The sequence below is a fragment of the Vipera ursinii genome (genome assembly GCF_947247035.1).
Source record: "Vipera ursinii genome assembly, chromosome: 6".
Taxonomy (NCBI): Eukaryota; Metazoa; Chordata; class Lepidosauria; order Squamata; family Viperidae; genus Vipera; species Vipera ursinii.
Genome location: NC_139515.1, coordinates 79,904,727 through 79,929,891, shown reverse-complemented (window position 1 = coordinate 79,929,891; position 25,165 = coordinate 79,904,727). Strand labels below are relative to the sequence as shown.

The 25,165-nt window shown below is 40.2% G+C and overlaps 1 protein-coding gene across 4 annotated transcripts in view; it reads right to left on the bottom strand.

The window, feature by feature from the left end:
- Positions 1 to 25,155, bottom strand: part of AEBP2 (AE binding protein 2) — a 48,433-nt gene extending 23,278 nt beyond the window's left edge. The window contains exons 1-5 of one of the 4 annotated variants that reach the window (XM_083365305.1): positions 24,019 to 25,155; positions 8,600 to 8,807; positions 5,893 to 6,000; positions 1,388 to 1,574; positions 452 to 520 (exon numbers count right to left, since the gene is read on the bottom strand). In XM_083365305.1, the coding sequence (XP_083221431.1) occupies positions 452 to 520; positions 1,388 to 1,574; positions 5,893 to 6,000; positions 8,600 to 8,807; positions 24,019 to 24,791 (1,345 nt within the window). In that variant the 5' untranslated portion in view covers positions 24,792 to 25,155. The remainder of the gene's footprint in view (positions 1 to 451; positions 521 to 1,387; positions 1,575 to 5,892; positions 6,001 to 8,599; positions 8,808 to 24,018) is intronic. The other 3 variants (XM_083365306.1, XM_083365307.1, XM_083365308.1) reach the window with 3 other exon arrangements.
- Positions 25,156 to 25,165: the final 10 nt, after the last annotated feature.

The following is a 25,165-nucleotide window of genomic DNA, read 5'->3' as shown; positions in this document are numbered from 1 at the left end:
TTTATTTTGATGTGGCTACCAGGAGGGTTGGCTTTTTCCCCCTCTGAAACTGTTGGGACTTGTAAGCCATAGTTTGTTCTTGGCTTCTAATCTTGGCTTGCCTGGGAAAGACAAGCTGGGTAATTAGCAAGTCACAATAAGCAAACCTCAGAAAGCAGCGCATTCTTTTCTTTGTTTAGCTCAGGGCTAGGCAAGCTCGTCTCTTTTATGACTCGTGGACTTCAGCTCCCAGAATTCCTGAGCCAGCATGGCTCAGCTTGGAAACCTCTCCCTTTCCCCTCAGCATGGCTGGCTCAGGAATTCTGGGAGTTGAAGTCCGTGAGTCATAAAAAAGCCGAGGTTGCCTACTCCTGGTTTAGCTAGTCCCGCTAACAGAAGCTATGTGGGAGCTATTGAGCAGCGTTCTTTAAGCATGCTTGCTCGTCCACAGCGAGTCAGAATTCTGGCTTACCATGACGTGTGACCACTCCTATTTTCTTGTCAGTGGTTAAGAGTTCCCCAGCACAGTCTGGCATCAGCCCTATAGAGGACAGCAGAGTCAAGGCCTTTATATATCCAGTATCCTAAAACCTTAAATGTTTTGTGAAATGAATGGCTGATTCAATACAGCGCAGCTGCCACCAAATGCAACTGCAGAACTCATTTTTGAACTCAGACAATAGTATCATTATGAGCTAAACATCCATCTTGGAAAAACTGGATTATGCCAATATAGACCCCCTTCCTCCATTTTTCATGGGTCTTAAGGGAGCTTCTCTCTTTGAAACATCCCAGCTGATCACAATGGACGACTCGTCAAGTTGTCGAAAGAGAAAGCAGGAGTGCAGAAAGTGCTCTGGGTTCAAAGGCGAAAAGATTCTTCCGAGTCTGAGCACAAAGAATCTGTTAGGAGGGCAGCCAATGAGAAAAAGTAGGTAATTCTAACAAAAAATTCTATTTAAATCTTTGTTAGCTGGGACAGTCTTATTTCCAAACAAAGAGCCTCCAATTGTACATCCCTCACTTCATCTTTACAACTACTTCTTAGCCCAATAAAGGATTCCAGAGATGATGACAAAAATGACACTAATCATTGTCCTCTGAATGCCAACGAACTATATATATTCTGTCTAGTAAAGAAATCCTATTAGATATAAAGGTTCTGCCTGCTATAATTCTGAAGCTGCCAGCTTCAGAGCTGAGAATAAGTTAAGAAGGTACATTCATACTAGGTACAATGATCTTTCTGACTTTTCCAAGGAGCAAGACCTTAAATTCAAAGCTACTAATGAGAGGATTTGCAAGAAGACGGTAAACAGGCAAAAAGCTACTGCGAGCAAGCAAGCCATCAAAGGTCAGCTTCAGGTTTGTAAAGCTTATCACAGAACTAAAATATGCATAGGCTTACGTAAAGAGCGCCTCCGTTTGTTCTTTAACTTCTTCCTTTTGTTCATTCCAGCTTTAGAAGGAGACTCTTCTTTTGCCTTTGGCTGGTTGGTAACTTTTGAAGAGTTCTGCTGACTGAAGTGTGTCGGTACATGCCGAGCCAGACCACTCTGGGAAGCAAAACTCGCATTGCATCCTCCAACAACGCACTAAAAAATAAAATAAAATAAAATAAAATAAAATAAAATAAATATTAAAATAAAATAAAATAAAATAAATAAAATAAATAAAATAAATAAAATAAAATAAAATAAAAGCAAAGTTAGAGGTACTCAAGTGAGGCTATTACTGAACCAAGAAGGAACAGGCTGCTGCGATCTTGCTTTGCTATAATCCTTTTATGAAAAGAACAACTGAGCAATCCCAGTCAACATACTGAGAAGTGCTCACTTCAAACAGGATGTCAATTATTAAAGACTACCGTCCCTTCATTGTTCTTAATGTAACACAGCATGCAACCAAGCATTGACAGTAGACAACGCTGACTTCTGAACCCTAGAGCAGGGGTAGGCAACCTCGTCTCTTTTATGACTCGTGGACTTCAACTCCCAGAATTCCTCAGCCAGCACGGCTCAGCTTGGAAACTCTCCCTTTCCCCTCAGCATGGCTGGCTCAGGAATTCTGGGAGTTGAAGTCCACGAATCATAAAAGAGCCAAGGTTGCCTACCCCTGCACTAGAGTGATAACTCAGTTCCAGTGATGTGAGAACATAGCCAACAATATGAAGTTAACAGCTTTTTTTGCCTAGTTAACAGCAGATATTAATGGATTTTGTGTGAATGAATACTTAATTCTTTTATAAAGAAACAAATCTAACAATAAGATTAAGGCAATAAGACTTGCAAAAGTCAGTTGAAATGTTGCATTTCCTCAAATGCAGATATGATATTGTTGCCGTTATGGAAACGTGGTGGGATGAAACCCACAAATGGAATATACAGCTAGAGGGATTTAAATTATTTAAAGGAAACAGAATAAAAGAGGACCTGGAGTTGCACTATATATATAACAAATAACTACATCTCTACAGAAATAGAGCACAACAATGATAAAAACTGTCCTAAATGCATTTGGGTCAATTATAAAAGGGGGGTGGTGAGGAATGACACTGCCATAGGCCTATACCAGTGGTGGCGAACCTGTGGCACGCAGAGCCCTCTCTGTGGGCACGTGTGCCGTCGCCCCAGTCCTAGGCCTTCAGCTGTGTTTTATAAAACCTTTTCGCTTTAGGCCTCCGCTGCCATGTGCAAAAAAAAAAAAAAAAGGTTCAATCAATCAATTTCAACTTGTCACAGGAAAAAAAAAGATCTCGCAAAGTTGGAAATGATTGATTGAACTTTTTAGTCCCAGTCTGCCATTACCACCACAGCCACGCCCACCCAATGAGCCACACCCACCCAATTTGCCACACCCACCCAATGGGCCATGCCCACCCGGCACCCAACGGTACATAAGTGGGTTTTGGATTGCAGTTTGGGCACTCGGTCTCTAAAAGGTTCGCCATCACCGGCCTATACTATAGATGAACTTTCTGCTAGTCAGTAAACTAAAGTATGTAGGAAGCACATCACAATAGTAATGGGGGACTTTAACTACCCTGAGATCAACTGGGAGACAAACTCTGCACCAAGTGAAAGATTAAACAGGTTCCCGACAAACCTAGCAGACAACTTTGTCTCCCAAAAAGTAGAGAAGGGAACCAGCCATATTAATTCTCACTAACAGAGATGAAATGATAGGTGCTGAAGCTACAGGAACCTTGGGGGGAGTGATCATGCAATATTGGAATTCAACATTATGATAGCATAAGCAATACAATAAAGTCAAACTAGAGTCTTGGAGCTAATTTCAATAAACTTAGACAGAGTTTGGGAAGGATTTCATGGATGAGAATCCTCAAGAAGAAAACAACCCAAGAAACTTGGGAAACTTTGAAAAGTGAGATTATAAAAGCCCAGTCTAATACAATACCAATGAAGAAGAAAAATAACAGCTCTCAAAAGAAATCAGCATGGCTGCATAAAGAACACTCTGATAAATTGAAAGACAAAAAGGACAAGTATAAAAAGTGGGAAGAGGGGCACATAACTAAGGCAGGATATCAGCAAATAGCCCGAGCCTGCAAAGATGAAGTGAAGAAAACTAAGGCTCAAAATAAACTAAGGCTTGCGACAAAAGTCAAAAATAACAAAAAAAGAAGCTTCTTTCAACATGTAAAAATCAAGAAAAAAGTCAAGGAAATGATTGGTCCACTAACGGGAGAAAGTGGCAAGAAGGTGAAAGCAGAACTGCTTGACTAGTTTTTTGCATCTCTCTTTACACAAAGGAAAAAAACAGTCAAACCTATCAAAAACAGTACCGTAAAAAACAGATTAGGAATATAAATCAAAATAGGCAAGAAAATGGTAAGTGAGCGCCTGAACACCCTAGACAAGTTCAAATCACCAGGACCAGATGGATTACACGCCAAGGTTCTGAAGGATCTGGCAGACATGATCTCAGGAAAATAACCAAAAGTTAGGTTTGTCAAAACCAGATCATGCCAGACAAACCTTATTGCATTCTTTTGCAAAGTGACAAAATTAGTGGACAGAGGAATGCTATGGATATAATTTACTTGGACTTAAGTAAGATATTTGATAAAGTAGACCACAACCTACTACTTGATAAGATAGAAAAGTGTGGGCTAGACAGCATCACCACCGGATGGATTTGTAACTGGCTGACCAACCGCACTCGATGGAATTGCATCTACATGGAGGAAAGTATGCAGTGGGATACCCCAAGGCTCTGTTTAAGCCCAGTACTCAACATCTTCATCAATGATTTGGAGGAGGGGATAGATGGGGAACTCATCAAATTTGCAGATGACACCAAGCTGGCAGGAACAGCCAACACTCCAGAAGATAGGCTTAAAATACAGAAGGATCTTGACAGACTTGAACATTGGGTACAAAAAGAAATTCAATAGTGAAAAAGGCAAGGTTCTACATTTAGGCAAGAAAAACCAAATCCGCAAGTATAATAGTATAAGTGGTACCTGGCTCAATAGTAGTAACTGTGAGAGGGATCTCGGAGTCCTAGTGGACAATCACCTAAATATGAGTCAGTAGTGTGCTACAGCTGCCAAAAAAGCCAACACAGTGCTAGGCTGCATTAACAGAGGAATAGAATCAAGATCAGATGAAGTGTTAATACTACTTTATAATGCCTTGTAAGACCATACTTGGAATACTGCATCCAGTTTTGGTCACCACGATGTAAAAAAGATGTTGAGACTCTAGAAAGGGTACAGAGAAGAGCAAAAAAAACCTGGAGGCTAAAACATATAGAGCGGTTGCTGGAATTGGGTATGTCTAGTTTAATGAAGAGAAGGACGAGGGGGGACATGATAGCAGTGTTCCAATATCTCAGGGGTTGCCACAAAGAAAAGGGAGTCAAGCTATTCTCCAAAGCAACTGAAGGCAGAACAAGAAGCAACGGATGGAAACTAATCAAAGAGAAAAGCAACCTAGAACTAAGGAGAAATTTTCTGACGGTTAGAACAATTAATCAGTGGAATGTTCCAACACTGGAAGTTTTTAAAAAGACATTGGACAGACATTTGTCTGAAACGGTATAGGGCACGGGTCGGCAACCCAGAGCTGCATAGGGCTCTTTCAGCCTTCTCCTGTAGCTCCCACTAGTCCTCTGCCATTTGCAGAGAGAGAGAGAGAGCGAGAGAGACAGACAGACAGACAGACAGAGACAGGTACTTGCACTTCCCTTCTCTTTCTCTCTCTGTGTGTAAAAAAAAAGTGTGTGGCCTCATGCTGTTCTCCAACAAGCTGATAAGCTTATTGGGTGGGGCTCCTGCCTTTGCTGCGTCTCGGCAGGAAGCAGCATCTCTCTCTCCCCCCCCAGGTGAAGGGGGATAGAGGGAGGAGAGAGAGAGAGAGAGAGAGAGAGAGAGAGAGAGAGAGAGAGAGAGAGCGAGAGAGAGAGAGAGAGAGAGAGAGAGAGAGAGAGAGCGGGAGCATGCACAGCAGTCTCTATTTCTTTTTAATTAAACTCGTCAATCAAGTTCTGGCCCTTGCGTGCATGTGCAAGTTTTGTGGCTCCCAGTGTTTTCTTCTCTCTGGGAAATGGGTCCAAGTGGCTCTTTGAATGTTTAAGGTTGCTGACCCCTGGTATAGGGTTTCCTGCTTGAGCAGGGGATTGGACTTACTGTGGAATACTTTTTACAGAGTGATTTAAGCAGGTACCAATCTTAAAGTATTATTTGTTAGTCAGTTTGCCTTATTGTATTTGTATTCTCTTTTGAATCTGTTAATTTAGGCAGACTGCTGTCATACTTTAAAGGCAAGTTATTTCAGGGCATAAAGACAATGCCTTCCTTTGAGATCAACGCATAAATATTTTAATAAATATTGAATGCAGAGATAAAAGAAAACCAGGTAGGCTAAAATGCCTTAGAAAATAACCTACCTTAAAAGGTTTGTCCCCACTATGGGTCAACATATGCCGTTGTAACCAACTCTGGCTTGTTGATGGTGTGTTATACACTTTGCAGCCTTTCCATAAGCAAACAAATACCTAGTAAGAGAAAACCCGTTAGGTGGAAGCTTTGTTTACAAATATTTTTGACATTCAAGATATTATATTAACTCAATAAGTTACCCGAAAACACATATTTCTGTAAAGAATGTTTGCTTTTAGTCAGGGTGGATTTGATTTAAATCAACTCGATTTAAATCACAATTTAAATCATGATTTAAATCACTAGTAAAAAGGCTTGATTTAAATCAAGTCGATTTAAATCATGATTTTTAATGAGCAGCTGTCATCTCTGTCCCGCAGCGGCTCCTCCTCTGACCTGCTGTCGACTCACCGACAATCCCCTTCACTTTAATGGGACGGCTGGTGATGTGGCAGTGACATAACAAAGTGAGGGACGTGGCGGGCAGCAATTGAGTGGATGCCCGCTAACAGGCGCTGCCATGATGGATCTGAAATGACAGGTGCTCTTTAAGTGTAAATTCTTGCTGGTAGTCAGAATCTTTAATATTATTATTTGCAAACAAAATGAAGGTTTCCTATTTAGAATAATAAGCTATCAGGTTAGTAAAACAGTGAAATCAGAAATAGTTTTTTTCTCTATATCTTTTAACTGTTATTATTTTCAGTCTTACATTTATAGAAATCTTACTTATACACTGCAAGCTTCATTTAAATGACCGAAACCATTCATTTCTAAGTGATATATCTGATGTAATATGCCTACTTCAATAAAGCATACAATCCCTCTCCACATGCTACATGTATATTACATGAATTAACAATCACTTTAAAAACTTTTGAAGTAGTTCAGCATGGGCAAAATATGTTTGCTTTGGTAAAACCAATGAATTCTGCATTCCAGTTCGACTTACGTGTTAGAATCCAATTTATGCCCATGTTGTAATTGTGTAAGAATGCAGTTACAGGTAATCCTTGACTTATGCCCTCAACTGAGCCCAAAATTCTTGTAGCTAAGCAAGACAGTTGTTGAGTTGCACCCAATTTTATGACCTGTTTGCCACAGTTGTTAAGAGAATCACTTCAGTTGTTAAGTGAATCTGGCTTCCTCCATTGATTTTGCTTGTCGGAAGCTGGCTGAGGAGGTTCCAAAAGGCGATCACATGACCCCAGGACACTACAATTGTCATAAATACATGCCAGTTGCCAAGCACCTGAACTCTGATCACATGACCATGGGGATCCTGCAATAGTGGGAAAAGTGGTCATAAGGCACTTTTTTTCAGTGTCATTGTTAACTTCAAACAGTCACAAAATGAATGGTTGTAAGTCAAGGACTACCTCTATATGCAGATAATGAAACTGTAATAGTTCTGTACTTTATCATCCAGATAGAACAGTGCCAAAGGGAATCATGCTATTATCCCTGCTTTTCGTCACTAAATGAATGATTGTAAATCGAGGACTACCTGTATTTGTCTTAGAGAATCTGTGCCCTCCCAATTTCTGACTCTTACATATACAGGCAGACTTTAAAATCTCCACTATTTGCAAAAGAAAATCTCTCATCATCTTCAAAATTCCCCTTGGCCTTGTTTTACCTTCTATCATCTTGGGACAGGCAAAGCATTCAAAGGAGGTGACAAAGGATGCTGGAACAAAGGACCTATCCTAAAAGTTAGAGGGAAAGGACATTCCAAAAGGCTCAGTGAAGTCTTTATGTTTCAACCTGCCAAGCCACTTTACAGGTGCTTCTGAAATCCCAACAAGGTGTTTCCTGTATACATACAGATGGAAACAGCTGGAGACTTGGATGCCATTGTATAGAGCAGGGGTCCCCAATCCCCAGTCCGTGGACCGGCACCAGGCCACAATGTGCCAGAAACCGGGACGCATAAACAACCAAAGCCCCATCCGCGGGATGCATGCAACACACAAAACCACGCCCCCTCCGGTCCGCGGAAAAACCTCTCTCCACAGAACCGGTCCTTGGTGCCCGAAAGGTTGGAGGAGGGCCTCTGGTATAGAGTCTTCCAACAAAGGTGCTTTAGACCTTCAAGGAATGGTTCTTTCTGACGCTGATGTGTTTTGTGCATCGCTCCTTCTGAATGCATTGCAAAGCCCTAACATCCACTTTCACAGGCAAATGAATTTGTATCTCTAATTGTTACTCATCCTATTTTACCACTAAATCTATCTATCTATCCTGCTCCTCTATTTGGAAACATGCACTAAATGTTTGTTTTGGCTTTGCTTTTATTTGGCATTATCTCAAAGCCTATTTTTTCCTATCAAGCCTTTAGGACAACTATGTATTTCCCAATGTTCTACTAAACTAAGAACTATATCTGCCTCTCTATTTTCACCTGTTCCACCCGTTATTCACCTCTTCTTCCTCTTCAGCTCACTTTTGCCTATGATAGTAAACATCTAGAGTACAATGCATTCTTTCATACACGGGGTTATCACCGTCCCATCATTCAGTATTCCTTATAATTTGTATTTCCAGTCTATTGTTAGTTCCCATTCTTGAAATACCTTGGTTTTAACAGGTTTAAAGTAGTTTTAAAAATGCACACTATAAGAGCATATCTTTTCCCCATAAAACATACTTAATCCTTGGTCTAAACACACAGATATTATTGAAAGGACAATTTTTTTTAAAAAAAACACCGACCCCTCCTCGCTGACCATCTACGTGTATAGACCGAATGTGATCTGCCAGATCTGGACTGGAGTTGAAGCAAGAATGGCACTGGTCCCAGCAGCAGTTATAAGCAATACTTTTTGCAGACGACGTAGTCACTCCCTGTCCATTCATCATGACTGGAGTTGAACGTCCACTGGAAATTGTGCTGTCTACATCCATTATGGTACTGCTTATGCTGCAAGAAGAGGGGGAAAAATAATATTTTTTTTCAACAGAGGGACAATTTTGCCAAATACATGGTTAAATACATTTATATTTTGTCCTGCCAGTTTGTTAGAGCATTCAAAGCCACCTGACTTAAAAACCAGGAGGCCATAAATTTAGGCGTGACTTGAGCCAGTTGCTCCTTCTGAGCCCTAGGAAGAAGGAAGTGGCAAACCACTTCCCAAAAAAAGTTGCCAAGAAAATTACATGGATCTCCAGTGCACCCCTCCAAAAAGAGGCCCAGAACATTTAATATTACTGATACACTGTACAAAGTAAATATTTATGAATCAATTATAACTGATGTTATGCTTAAAGGAAGCAGCAATTTTCTCATGAGGCCTTTAACTGGTCTGGAAGATATTATTTAAAAAACACAGGTGCCAATGAAACTGAACAATTCCTCACGTAACTAGAAAAGATGCTATTACGGTATTATGCTTCATTCATTCCTATTCAATGTACTCTATAAAAGCAGTGTTTAATTTACCTTTAAAATCTACACCTTTATCAATTCACCAAGCACAACCAATTTTTCTCAGTAGCCTTTTACAATCCATCAAAAGATTGCAGAAGTGCACGTAGGAAAACCTTACCAAGCTTCTAACACGAGCATTTTATAGCTGGCCTGGTCCAGCATCTTAATCAGTCTCACTCAGATATTAAATGATATACATGAAGACCAAAGGCAGAATGAAAGTTAACAAATAAAACAGAGGACCTTACAAACTCAGTGTAGCAAAAAGCCAATGAAGCTACTCAATACTCTCCTAGCACATCTAAAGTTGAGATAGCAATACAGGTGCGTCTGAATTAAAATGCTTCTAGCATTAGGCACACATAGGGGAGTGACAGACACTCAGCAATGTTGGGAGAGTGAGGTTTTCCCTATCTTGATTTATATTATTAAAAGTATGCCAAGGATCAAGGTTGGAGCCTCATTCAAGCAAAGCAAGGATCCCAAAATAAGAAATCCCAATGGACTTTCATTCTTTGATGGAATACATAGCCTTCTTCAACAAAAGTGTAGATATATACTGGTAGTCTTTGCTTACTGACAGTAATTGGGCCTGAGAAATAAATTGCTAAGCAACAGGGTTGTAAAGTGCAATGTCACATGACTGTGCCAACTTATGGAGGCAGGCAGTCCCAGTTGCCATCATTAGCCAAGCCGAATCACACATGGTTAGTGTCCACACTCACCTGTCATGACTTCCTGCTGGCTTCCCCACTGCTTTTGCTTGTTAGAAGCTGACAGTGAAGGTTGCAAATAGCAACCATGTAATGGTGCAATGATGTAATTGTGAGCTGGTTATCAAGCACATGAATCATCATCATGTATCCAGGAACAGGGACACTGATGGCCACAACTATATGGACTGGTCTCTCTCGTTGAGCTTGAATGTAGCTTTGAATGGTTGCTAAATGAGTTAAATGAGGACTATTTTTAGCACAGAGGAAAATCAACAGACTGGGTAAATATCTTGTGCCCAATTCCCCTGTACTTGCTAGCCAGAGCTGGTTATTTATTTATGAAGCCCCTATAATGGAATGTCTAGAGACTAGTTACTCAAACTTCATGTAGACTTGTCACAGAGAGTGGAAGATACTATCAATATTTCCCACCTAAGCTGCTTCAACCTTCATTAATGGTAATTTCTCTCATCCATGTAAAGCAGAATTTGGAACCTTGTCAATAGGCCCAAAGTTGTGGTATTCAAACCATGCCCCTGAAACCATGAGAACTCCATGAAAATCTCCCTGTGTTTAACACGAGAGGTTCTATTCATATAGCATGTTATATAGTTTTGCAATATTAACTGTAACATTTTGTTCAAATAACACGTATTACACAAAACATATTCATTAATGGATTCTACACCGATTTTTCATACAGCAAAGGATTTCTCAAGTATCTCAAATTTGAAGACTACTGGCCCAAAGCAACATATTCTACACCATCTCTTTCTGACCAATCCTTTCATCTATCACAGTTACTGTTGATTTTAAATTGGATAGCAATGGCTCTTATATACTGCTTCACAGTGCTTTACAGCCCTCTCTAAGTGGTTTACAGAGTCAGCATGTTGCCTCCAACAATCTGGTCCTTATTTTACCGACTTCAGAAGGATGGAAGGCTGAGTAAACCTTGAGCCTGTGAAAATTGAACTGCTAGTAGTTGGTAGAATTAGCCTGCAATACTGCATTCTAACCACTGTGCCACCACCGCTTTAAATTGTACTCTGTCTTCTACTGGATTTAATGATGTTTAAAAACAGTATTGTCTATTTAATACGAAATGCCCAATTTTAAATGCTTTTTTAAAAAAAATCCTTATGAACTTGCTATTCTAATTCGGGGGGGGGGAATCATCAATTCTTGAAATATATACACCACCTTTTTAGTAAAACTAAGTGAAATAGAAAGTTGCTATATTAATAATAATTTCTAGATGTCTCAGTTTTACAAATATGAGATTGATTGTATCTTTTGTAAAAAACCAGTTTTTCCTGTAACGTCACTTAAGCCTTTCTTTTAGCTCAGCGGTGTCGAACTGCCGGCCCACAGGCCGGTTGCATCATACGGAGGCCGCACCCACCCCGTTGCTCTGTCAATGCAAAAAAAAGTTGTGATATGTCACAACACATGTGACGTGGCGAGTTTGACACCCGTATTTTAGCTGAACCTTTACGATGTTCAAATGTTTCTTTTTGAAACTTCAAAGAACACCACAGAAAGCACAATCAAGTTTAACAACGTCAAGGTGTGAGTTGATTTGATTTCTTATGGCTTCATGGAAATATGTGTAGTGTTCTTGCAACAATTTGGAATATTTTGCCACTGCCTCCTTCTTATACACATATATGCATGAGTATGTGGGGTGGGAAGTTCCAGTCTAGGCTATGGCCCTGGTATATTTCCTGGAGTTCTCACATCAAAGTACTAACCAGGGCCCAATCCTGGTATTACTTGATGGGGCTTTCCAATTCACAGTCTTAGAAATTATTCTTGGAATTTGTGCAGCACTTCTGAAGAACATTAGCCTCAGCCAAAATTTAGGCAATCACTTAAGGCAGTAAGCAGAAGCTAGATTCTCATCACTCAGCAAAAAGTCCTGGGTGACCTTGGTGTGACTGTCAAGGTTTTCTAATTCTTAGCAATGAGAAAGAGGATCTTACTCACAATGATATGACGCTACTGAAATGAAGGACTAACAAGGAGAAAAGCTACCGCAAACTCCTTTCATTTCTAGTGTTCTGAAAGAACTGCCAGTCTGCAAATTCTCAAAGGCATATATAATTTTCCTTTACACCAAGCTCTGAATTCTATGCTCCAGAAGCTTTATTTTTTTCTGTAGAGAAGTTTACACTCTCTATTAAAAGCTGGAGTAAGAAACATTCAGCCATAAAATATTTTACTATAACTTAAGCTGATATGGAAGCAATAATGAAGTAAATAGCGTTTGTCAGATCAGAAGCTCAGAACACAGACAGATTTAACAGATTTCCAAACACACTTTGCTTTGATTAGGACATCAGTTCTAAATACCATACTGAACACATCCGAAACACATGTGTTCAGTGCAGTAATAAATCAGTTGCAAAGAAAAACATCCATGTCTTTTCAGAAAAAACACAGTAGTTTTGAGCCAAAATTGCCACTTCACTTCTAGTCCCAAAAAAAGATCCTTAAGATTTATGTCAAGTTAGCCTTCCTGTTACATATTTGGAACCCTTTGGAACCAGCTTCCCCTTGAGCTTCGGATGGCCCCGGACCTCTGGTCCTTTTGCCGCGACCTCAAAACTTTTCCATCAGGCTGACCTGGATTGATGATGGGTTTTTAAATATGTTTTAATTTTTAACTGTAGTTAATTTATTTGGGGGCTGTTATTTAATTCATTTTTAATTTTTGTATTGTTGTTTTTTATTGTTGTAAGCCGCCCTGAGTCCTTTGGGAGATAGGGCGGCATATAAGTCCCAAAAATAAAATAAATAAATAAATAAATAAATAAATAAATAAATAAATAAATAAATAAATAAAAAATATTTCCTATTATATTCCATGCCAATGCAAAATTTCCCATCATTTCAGAAGCATGCTTTTGGGCAAGAGGGCTGTAGTAGAAGCAAAATGTAAATAGAGCTCACCATCAGGAAGGTTGGGTTACCTATTCTCCAATTTTAGTGTTTCTCAAAATAAACTCAAGACTAAATTGTTTTCATTATTAAGAAAAGCATCTGAATGTGGTCACTCAGTTAGCAATTATAAGCCACAATGTCATCCGTAGTTAATCTGGATACCTGTTTATTAGATTTCTGGACTGTTTATGTTTATTTTCATTTTCATTTACTGCTGAGCATGTAACTCTCAGCAGTAAACAAAAATTAAAATAAACGTCAAATGGCCCCACAATGCCAAGTATAATAGCAAGACAAAAATTAAAATCAGCAACCTAATCAAGGCAATATAAACATTCCTATGTTCCCTCAAACTAGTTGGGAAGAACTAGTTTGGAAGAACGTGGCCAGGATTGCATCCCTAGCAACTAATCCATCTGCTAATGAACATTCTTGCTTGCCAGATTAATCTTTGTGAATGCACTTCCCTCCCCCAAAAGCTCTGCTAAGGACTGAGATGTACAAGCATGTCAAGCTCAGAACAAATTTCTGCATTCCAACTTCAGAACAAAAGTTGACTGTCTGAGTGGCAGCGTTTCAAGTTTTCCAGTCAAAGAAAGCAAACCCGAAATGTGCCATTTTGCTCGTGGAACTGGTCTTTTCAAGCGTTCTGAACTTGAAAAAAAAAAAAAGTGTATGTTTTCCAAGAGATTTGGGTTGAAGCTGGAAACCCTCTGAGCTACTTCATGCTTTGTTCCAACAGAAAAGGTAGCCGTCTTGATTATCGCACGTATTGTTTTGTGGTGAATTCAGAATGTATTCACACCTTCTTTTTTTAGCAAAGGACAAATCTTTATGTAAAAATACATTTAATCGATTCATATCAAGAAAGCTATGTTTGAACTTCATTCACTATTCAGTTTACAACGAATGGCTAAAAAGATGAAAAATTCTATAAGCCCTACATAATTATTAATTGTATCGTCTCACCTTATAAAGTATTTTATTAGCTAGTAGGCGTCTATTTCCATTTAAACATGCAAGTGCTGGTGTCCCCGTGTCCACTGTCTTTCTTGATCCCCGTTTTCCTTTTTCTTAATATGTCTTTATCTAAAATTGGAAACTTTCAGGTAGAATTTCCAACAGTTTTAGGTTTGTATTTTTGTATTGTGCAGTGTTTCCATTTGAAAGAAGACTATTTTATATTAAAAGACAACACAATGAATATACTCTGCTCCAGATGGTTTACTATTCTCCTAGGGCAGGGGTAGGCAACCTCGGCTCTTTTATGACTCATGGACTTCAACTCCTAGAATTCTGACTGAGGAATTCTGGGAGTGGAAGTCCATGAGTCATAAAAGAGCCAAGGTTGCCTACCCGTGTCCTAGGGAGTCACTTTCATCATTACTGCTCAAAATCTCTTTTAGCAAATATAATGACTTGTCCAAAAATCAACTTCAGTAAAAACTTCACATCAAGTTAAACAGAATATATATTTTTGGCAGCTTTTATCACACAATGGCTAAGACTGGTTAGACAACATAGAGAGGATTTAAACAATTTATAAATATGCCCTAAAGCAGGGGTGTCAAACTGCTGGCCCATGGGCTGGACGCGTCATTCGGAAGCCGTGCCAACCCCATTGCCGGCAATGGCAAAACCGTCCAGATACGTTGCGCAATGTCACGTGACGTACCGAGTTTGACATGTCTGCCCTAAAGGGTTAGATGAAGGCTACTGTCTTTCAGGAACAATTTAGCCCCCAAATGTTAGCAATTACATTAATGGTTATGGAATTCAGCATATAATGCAATCAATAAAAACATATTTCAAGAGACACAAACCTTACACTAACTTGTCTCAGAAGTAACACACAGCATGCAAACCAGTGTTCCCCAATTCAGCTCTTATGCTGCTAATTCTAGAGCAGGGGCCTATAAACTTGACAATTTTAAGACTTGTGGATTTCAACTTCCAGAATTCCTCAGCCATAAGTCTTAAAGTTGCCAGAGTTGGAGACCCCTGTTCTAAGACAACCAACATTAGGAATCATAAAATAAGTTCGTCTTTTGGCAATGTAACTGGGTTTTCATTGCTGCATGACAAACATGAAATTATAAAAGATTTTTAGAGATCTCCTCTTAACTCTTGCTCCATTAATTCTAACATGGAAGCTAAAAAAATGATTTGTAAGCCACTAGAAAGCAATAAATCCGAGGTCTTTATTGGTACACATAACTCACCATGCTGGGAGTTTCTCATAAGCTGTCAAAAAAGGAACATGTCTGTTAACTTGTAAAAAAAAATCCTATAGAAAATCTATTTTCCAGAAATCTAGGACCAATGAAAAAGTTTCTTGGAATAATTTATATCCTACCTTTAGTAATCAAGACTGCTAACATTTTTTTTTTAAAAAAACCCCCAAATAATCAAATAATAAAATGCCACTCTGAACAGGAAAAAAATTCGTATATCCCAGGTAATAAATGATCTTTGCATTTAAAAATGCAAATGGCCTATCAAATCTCAGAATATAAATGGTAGAACCTTAGGACACAAGCCATTTAGCTAATACTAAGCAACATTTTTAACTATAATGGTAAATATGCAAATATTTTGAAATGAGCATATGTTAATATAAGACAGCTGTACTTTATTAGATTTTTAACCTGTAAAACCCATCAAACTCTCAGTAATACACAAAAAGCATAAGAAAGATCTACAATATGAACAATCTGAATCAAAGGAATTAGTGTTCTGTAGTAATTTTTTTAAAAAAATCACCATTGTATGGTGTTTCTGCAAGGCCAGGAATGTCAGAGGAAGCCCAGTTTGCAAGAGAAGGCTGCTCCATGGGGAGCTATGATAAGACACATCTCCTTTACGAAAATGCTGTATCACAAGTGATTATTTTTTTCTGGGATATTCATATTGGATGATTAGTTCTAGATTAAAGACGAAGTGCTGAAAGTACCTGGACACCATGACATACAGTCCTTTATAGCAGAGGTCCCCAAACATTTGGGCAACAGGGACTGGTTCCGTGGAGAGGTTTTTCCGCGGACCCAAGGGGGCGTCGTTTTGGGTGCTGCCTACATCCCACGGATGGGGCTTTGCTTGTTTGTGTGGACCGGTTGCTGGCATGCTGTGGCCCGGTACTGGTCCACGGACTGGGGGTTGGGGACCCCTGCTTTATAGATTAAAAACAGAACTTTAACTATGACCAGAATTGTACCCAGCTGGCAACAAATGCAAGATCATGCCACATTTTGCCAGTTAACAAATGAGCCACTGTCTTTTGTACCAACTGAAGTTTCCAAGGGGTCCCTTAGGGCAGCTTCATGTGGAATAGGCTGCAGTACAGGCAGTCCTCGGCTTCCAAGCATTCATTCTGTGACCAGCTGAAGTTACAACAACACTGGAAAAAGTCACTTATGATGGCTTTCCACACTTCCGACCACTGCAGCATCCCTCAATTTGGGCATTTGGCAACAAGCATGTATTTATGAAGGTGCATTGTCCCAGGGCCGTACTTTACACTTTCCTAGCTGGCTTCCAACAAGCCAAGTCAATGGGGAAAGCCGGATTTGTTTAATGATCACATGGTTAAACTTAGCAACTGCAGCGATCCACTTGACATCTGTGACAAAAGAAGTTGAAAAATGGGGCAAAACTCACTGAACAACTGCCTTGGAATGTAATGTGGTTGTAAGTCAAGGACTACCTGTAATCACTGTGAGATCCAAGAGTATCTGAAGTTTCTGAAATTGTTTTAAATGCAGCCTTCTGTGGAATCTACTAAATAATTTTATTTTCAGCCTAGCTGGAAGTAATACCAGAGTTACAATTAAACAATGTAATTGGAATTAGAAGTCATAAATGCTTTTGTTGTGGGTGATAGCCCTTTCCCTCTAAAAGCAGCTAAAAATCTGTATTAAAAGAGGCAAACTTCACCCAGCCAAATGCAACTACACCCTGACTGCAGCAAACTTCAATTTATTACCCTCTTGCCCTTAAACCAAGAACGCAGCATCTTCCCACAGAAACAAATACGTTATTTATGCATTTTTTCACTAAGTTCTCAAAGCTTCAGAAAACTCCCCACTAGTTTACATACAAGACAATAACTTGTCGAATAGAGCAGGCTACAAGCCAAGACATCAAACAGAAGCCTCTTGATGCCACTGCCTTAAGAAACACTTCAAAGACTGGTTTCCAAGGCTCAAAGCCACTAGAAATGACATTCAGAGCACACTACTGCAAACTCTTAAAACCTGCATGGTTCCCCAGGTTATAATTGTGTGACTCCAGAATTTTTTAAACAAAATTAGGCATAGGTAGAATTTTATACTATTTTCTTCAGCCCAATAGACCAGGCAGAGCAATAGGAAATCTGTTATTTGTTTCATAGCTGGGGAGTAGGGTGTTTATAAAGAACATGTGGAAAATGCTACTTGAAAATCCAGGCCTTGAATTAAAAACAGATGATGTTTCAAGGAGGCAATAAAGTGCCCAGTGAAGTACACATTTTCACAAAGAGCAAAAGAAATGGAGTAGGACCTTTTTAGCTGAGCCCTGGAGCCCCATAAAAACTACAGTACTATTCAGCTGCATTAGGTCTGCTCTTCAATGATTCTGCCAAGAGTTCACTGAATTCTCAATCATGCATTTTAAAGAACAATTACACAATTTAGTTATCTGCGACACTGTAGACAAAACAACTTTCAGGAAAGCTAACACAATCCTTAACCACAACTATCCAAGGACATGCAGTTAAGCTCAATAAAATTGTAGGAATCTATCAAGGGGGTTTCAACCTAGCTGAAATGAAATGTCAGAATTGATGTCATGTGATTAACATAGCCTGGTATTGGGGACAGGGGGAAAATATTGGTTGCATTTGCCCAAAACACTGAGTTACAACTAGCTAGCCGAAATTTAGGTAGCTTACTGTGTGAATCTCACCAATGGATTTTTATTTATTAGGCAGTTAGGTTAAGTCAATGAATCTCATATAAATGAAGTGTGAACCTAGCAATCAATCACAGTATTAGTATAGGCTACCCCATAGATGAAAAAGTGTAATTTATCATTACCTAAATAAATAATGGAAGGAGATCTTACTGCCTTCAATATTCTGTTAACCAAAAAGCTGCAAATTCGATTAAAACTGCGTGAAGAAACTTTCAAAGCCAGCTCACAACTAAAGCACCATGTTGTATCCAACATGGGACTGATTTGTATGTGAAGCACTATTGCCTACAGTAGAACAATAAGAAATAAGTGGTAAGTTTATTAAAATGCAGAGATGCTACAATGGAATAAGGTCACCCTTAAGAGTCCTTGCATGTGCTGCCTGTTTGAGAACTTCCAATAATTTAATTTAAAACTAAAGACTGCAAGCAAAGGTGAAGAAACATTCCAAAACCAGCATTAGGAATCTCATAGGTAGCTATAGAAAATGCTGCTGTTATTTTTGCCAAAAGAATATATACACAGGAGAGTATTCCTGATTTTCTTATCTTGAAATATAATATACATTCAGATTTGAATATTATTTGAATATTATTTGAATATTTGAAATATAATATACATTCAGATTTGAATATTATGCTTAACTTTGCATTATGTACATTTATGTCAAGCCTCACTGAAACATACAATTTGACCAAGGATGCCTAAATATTTTCTGTGCATCTGTATATCTTTTTCACTTAAGAATGAAAGGTTAGGCAATAGATTTGAAGGAATGAAGCCCTAGTGTTTTAGAGAAGGCAAAACATTGGAATTCTTTTTACATTTTTAAAAAATATGTAAGTAATCAGACTACTAAAGTACACAGTATTTATGGGCACAGCTTCCTACAGTTAGCACATCAAGGACCTTAGTGATACAACAGGTGTCCTCCACCTGGTCTTGGATAATTTATAAGACTGGAAGTTTTTAAGAAGAGACTGGACAGCCATTTGTCTGAAATGGTATACGGTTTCCTGCCTGAGCAGGGGGTTTGGACTAGATGACCTCCAAGGTCCCTTCCAACATTATTACTTCCAAGACAACATAGCTAATGATAGTTTCTAGTCCAAATCTGGAAAACTCCAGTGGGGAAGGCTCCATAATCCCTCCCATACAATTTACTTGTATGTCTTTGTTGAGTATGATACATAACTAAACTATTTAAATCTTCAGCAAAGATTTTGGTGGAACATTCAATGTTTCAGAACAGAAGCATCACTCTTACAACTCAAAAGCTCAAAGCAATAATTCTATTCTTCCCCTATTCAGGAATTGTAAACCAATGCAACGACAAATATCAAAACAGCCGTCTACATATTAAAGTAGCTGTGTGTTTGTTTTAAAAAAATACAGCTAGGGCAGGGGGGGTCAAGCTGCCGGCCCGCGGGCCAGTCCCACAGAAGCTGCGCTCACCCCATTGCTGGCAATAGCAAAACTGTCCCAATACGTTGCGCGACATCATGTGATGTCGCGAGTTTGACATGTCTGAACTAGGGGAACTGATTTTATTCTATATTGTTAATTTTAATTTTTACTGTTGTGTAGGCATACTTCCTGAAGGTAACATCAAGAGCTTTTTCCCATCTGTTCTTATGCATAAGCCTATATATCATAAAAGCATATGGCAAATATTTGTCACTCTAACTTTTCTCTTACTGCAGATCGATGATTTATTAACATTTAAAAAGGAGTCATATAATGCTATCATTATCGCTAGTTTGCAAACAAGAACAGTCCAACCCTCCGTTCCAAATAGGAAATTCTACCCACAATCTTCTTCCACGCTCATTCTCTGGCACCTGGTATTTGGAAGCATGCTGGCTGACCCTGGAGATAATCACAATTGACAGCTATTATAACCAATGGCGTCCATCTGCCAACTTCTCCAAAATCTCTGCTGGTAGCCTGGAGAATTCTCTTGAGCAGAGGTTTTTTTTTTTTTTAAGGGAAAAAGGAGAGATTCTCTTGCATGATCAGAAATCCTTTTGTAGAACACTGATTCCAGCCTTCTAAATCCGCGATGAATTGGTTTAGTCCTTTACTAAAGTCATTATACCTCAAGGAAGTAAATTCTATACATTCACTATGAGCAGAGAAAAGAAATGTCTGATCCATCAAATTCCAGTGCTCATGTGCGATTAAGCTGATCTAAAATCTGTGAAATGCTGTAAGTGTATAATAACCTTCAATCTTTTAACTGACTTGTTTATAAAGATTGGATTAGCAGAGACACTGGAATACATTTGCTTCACATAATCACGACCTTACAAGGCATTAAGATATATTTAAGACGTGTGTGATTTTTCTTGGCAAAACAAGCTTGATCAAGTTTAAAAAAAACTCTGAACAAACCATGCATCAATGTCCATTATTACAGAAAGCTGTGGCACTAATGCTCAACAGAGGCTCTAGTTATCTTTAAGTGAATTGTATTGGCATATTTGAAATAACTTCTTTCACAATCTCAACTCCTGACCTTTTAAATTTTATTTTCCTTTACTTGAAAAAGTGCTGAAATTTCACTGAAAGGATCTCAGATCACTAAACACAGAAGATAATAGGATCAGGAGAATGACACTCCTGCTTACATGTAGCTAATGCCTTTTATAACTACCTAGTAGTTGGTATGGACAAAAAAAGCTGTCTCCTATTCTGGCTGCATCTTGTGGAAACTGAATTTGGGGTTCAAAAGCTAAACTGAAGGTAAATTTTGCATAAAGAAAATTAAGACAAAACCTCCTTTTCAGTTCTGCCGTTCTGATTTCCAAGTATTTATGAACAGATTAAAGTTTCTGCCCCATCTTGGTCACAAATCTAGGAAATGGGTTTTTTAAAAAGTAAATGACATTGGCAAGTCATAGTCATTTCAGACTCAGTTCTGCATTTTTTTTATCTGTATGCATCTTGTAAGAAAATATGTAAGTCAAACCAAAAATTCAAGGTGGTTCCTGAGACAAAGGGACATGGTAAGAACAATCATTTCAGAAAAGATGTCCTATTCAAATGGTCCAAACTATTGTGGTAACTCTTTACTATATTGCCATGTTGCTTTCTCCAACATTAATTCAAAGGCCATGTAAGATATAGAAAAGCATGAAAATTACTTTGGTATGAAATACCACAGAGCTCTAGACCCTAACTTAGTTATGCAATCAGATCAAATTCTGGAAGGAAACATCAGATCAAACAGCAACAAGAGCAATTCAGATGAAACCGCATCTTCTACGTTTGTACAAAGAAAGCTTCATTTCCACTACAATTTTCTTCTATCCTGCCTAAAAGAATTAATGTTAAGGATTGACAAATGAAGCTTTAGTTCTTAGCTTGTCATTAGTATCAAAACAGAAGAATGTCCATGATGCTCTGTCTAAATGCAATATGAAAATAAAAATTGTTAGATAAAAGCAAAGCAAAGAATAGGTCATAATGGCGTTTCCTTCAGTTATAAATGTTAAGCTTTATCTAGCTGTCTATTGTGTCTAAAACACCTTTTAAGTAGGACATTACATGGACAGAAGCAGGTCAAGTTATCTTGGGACAATTTCCAAACGTTATATAATTTAAACATTTACCCTGTGATTTTTTTATCCAGGCTTCCCTAAACTAGCATGACCAGATGCAGGGATCCTATAATTTTCCAAATTCATAGGAAACTCTAGGTCTAGGAGACAGAACTGATAAATGCAACATCGTAAAGGTTAGTTTGCTAGCACTTATAAAAGCACATTTAATCAAAAGCATATGAACTAAACCATTTTTCTCAGATCCATTGCCCATTCAGTACCTGCTTTGCATTAACATTTACCTTAATATTAATAGGTGAATCTATATGAATCCAGCTTAACTGACTCCCTATCTTCCAAGAAGAATGTAATATTATCAGATCGGCAAATTGCTTTCAATATTAATGTAAACTGAAATGTAAAATAAGGATATTTAACTTGGCTGTTTTTTCTCATATAAAAGCAATTATTAAAATGGCAACAGAATGTAACAGACCTTCAAATCACTAGTTGCATCACTCATAGAATGTAATAATAGTGCCACTGACACCTGGTGCTTTAATTATCCTCTACAGAAAAGTTTTATTATGCCAGAATGAACATGTTCAAAACCAGGGCTTTTTTTCTCATAGAACGCTCAGAACGGAGTTCCGGCACCTTTTTTGGATGGAACCTTGTAGGGTAGGCAAGGCAGGTTGTATGACATGTGTGAGTTCCGACACCTTTTTCTTTGACAAAAAAAGCACTGTTCAAAAATAATCAGGAAGATTAATCAAGATCACTTGTTGAGATGGGCACTGTAGAAATCAAATACACAACCCTTTTATTTCAAAATAAAATGCAGTTAATTATTAAGTCCATATCATATATGTCATGAAAAATTCACAACACGGTTCCTTTAACCAAACTACCCTCTGATATGGAAAGTGAGAGCTTTTAGGTTTTCCAGGGGCTTTTATCTGGTCCACTAATAAACACAGAGAGGAAAGTAGTCTCTGAAGTTGAAGGCCTGCAGGAAGAGAGTTAGGAAGAGGCTGTCAATTTACAGTCCTTTTTCCAAAGAATTTGAAGTTGCAAAAAATTTAGAGCAAGGTTTTATACTGCCCAACATATATTTATACACTGCAGAAAAAAAAGCATTCCTGTATTAATTTATATGGGAGAGCAATTTATATAGGAAAGCATCTTTTAGGGAAAAATCTACCCTAAATAAATTGAAATATTATTTTTATTTTTTATTTTAATCCCATTTATATCCCGCCCTTCTCCGAAGACTCAGGGCGGCTTACAATCTAAGCACAAACCAATGTGCTTAGCAATAGCCTTCATTCTATGTATATGCCTGCTTATTAGGGCTTTCGCCCCCCCCCCCAAGCGGCATTATTACAAAGTCAGCTTATTGCCCCCAACAATCTGGGCCCTCATTTTACCTACCTCGGAAGGATGGAAGGCATATTAAGACATATTAAGCCATATTAAGACATATGGCTTACTACTTTCTCAAAACTGGGCACGATTTCGGTATACTGTCCCTGAAGTTTCCCAGAAACTGCACGTTCACCCTGATTTTCTATGAGATTACAGGGCAAGAAACAAAACCAGAAATAGCTCGGCAATTTTTAGGATGAATTACATCTACCTTTAAGTTGTATACTTGATTGCAAACCTGCATATAAATAGCGTAGGCAGCAGGACAATTAAGTAGTAATTTTATATTTTGCATTGATGCATCTCATGTTTCCCTTCTATTAAACCACTCTTTAGGAACCATAGCAGAATCAAAACTCCAGTACTGGTTCACTTTTGCAATTTCTATTGAAATCTAACTCCCACTAGATAATGTGCTATTGTTTGAGGGGCTAAACAGAGAAAGGGGTTTAAGTTAAAACACCGTAGTAGCAGTAGGATGAAATCACCCAGATGACTTTTTCATCTCATATTTACATCAGTTCTACTCGGATAACAAACCCCGTTAAAAACCAAGAACATATGTACTCAAAAGACTCCCGAGATTTCGCTTAAAGGAGCTACTCCCGTAAAGCCCGCAAAACTAAAAAAAAAAAAGGCTTAAGGTAAAAACGCAACCCCCGCACCTACCCTTTTGTTCGGAAACAACACTCGTTTTCACACATCGCACACTTCTATCAGTGTAAATCCAGCACCGACGAACACACGTTTAGATGTTTAATGGGGATCTCGCAGGGAAAGGAAGGGGCAGCGTTATGAATTACCTCATTTAACTATGATTGGGGGGGGGGGTGAGGAAGAGAGAGAGAGAGAGATTTTGACTTTTAATCAAACTCCTTCAACTTGGATGGGTATCCCGAGTGTGAAACGGAGGGCTGCGGAAAGCAAAATGGGGGGGTGTATGTTTGCAAAGGGGGGGGTGGGGTGTGATTTTAAAAAAGGGGGGCTGCCTCTTGAGGGACGCCCGGTGCCCCACATGGGGATGCACCCAAGTGCCCAGGAGCGGGGAAAGGGGGAACCCCCAACCCCCCCCCCCCTCGTAGGGAGCCCCAGGGCCGCGGCTGGCAGGCTACCGACCTGTCCTCGGAGTCCATGCGGCTCAACGGCTCCCCGTCCGAGGAGATTTCCAGGCTGCCCCTGCGGCCGCCCGACGTGGCACTGCAGGAGCTGCTGCCGCCCCCGCTGCCCGTGCCGTAGCCCTCGTCAGCCCCGGCCGACACGACGACGACGACGCCGCCGCAGCCCGCGTCCCCTTCGGACGACGCCGCCGCCGCTTGTGGTGCTGCCGCCGCTTCACTGGAGTCCCCCCCGCCGGAGGAGCCGCCGCCGCCGGAGCCGTCAGGCCCTCCGCCCGCGCCCACGTCGGCCCCGCCCGAGCCGCCCTTGACGTCGGCCTCGCTGCCGCCGGGGCTGAGCGAGCGGGCGTCGTCGGTGCAGCAGCCGCTGGAGGAGCCGGAGCTGCTGCTGCCGGCCTCGGCCTCCTCTTCCTCCTCCTCCTCGTCGTCCTCCTCGTCCTCGTCGTCGTCGTCGTCGTCCTCCTCCTCGTCTTCCTCTTCCTCCTCGTCGTCGCCGTCCTCCTCCTCTTCGTCGTCGCCGTCTCCGGCCTGGCTGGCGCTCTCCGGGCTGGGCTCCGACATGCTTTCCGCCCCTTCGCCGTTCAGCGCCGGTGGGGCCGGCTCGGCCTCAACTCCCGCCGCAGAGGTGGGGGAGGAGGAGGCTTCGCTCTCGGCCGCCTCTTCGGTAGCGCCGCCGCCTGAGGGCGAGGAGGAGGAAGAGGAGGAGGAGGAGGAGGAGGAAGGCGGCGGCGGGACCGCGGGCGGCTCCGCCATGTCGCTCAGCTCGGCCGCCATGACGTCTGGGAGTCGCCGCGCCGCTCCTGCCCTGCGAGACTCAGTCCAGTGCGCGCACGTGTACGTGCGGGCGGGGAGGAGGAGCCTGGGCCTTGCGAGGGGGCGTGGCTTTCTCTGCGGTTGCGGTTGCAGCGCTGTGTGCGGTATGGCGTCCGCCTGCAGACAAAAGGGTTAGATTAGAGAAGGACTCGCGGATCAAAGGAAGGAAGCGCATGCGTGCGTGTATGCTTGCCGGCCCGCCCGCCCTAAACCAATGCTGCTCAGTCTCGGAAACCCAACCGATGTGGACTTCAGTTCCCAGAATTCTTTAGCCAGCCATTGGGAGTTGAGGTCCCCGCCTTTTAAAGTGGACCCGATTGATTAAACACAACCGA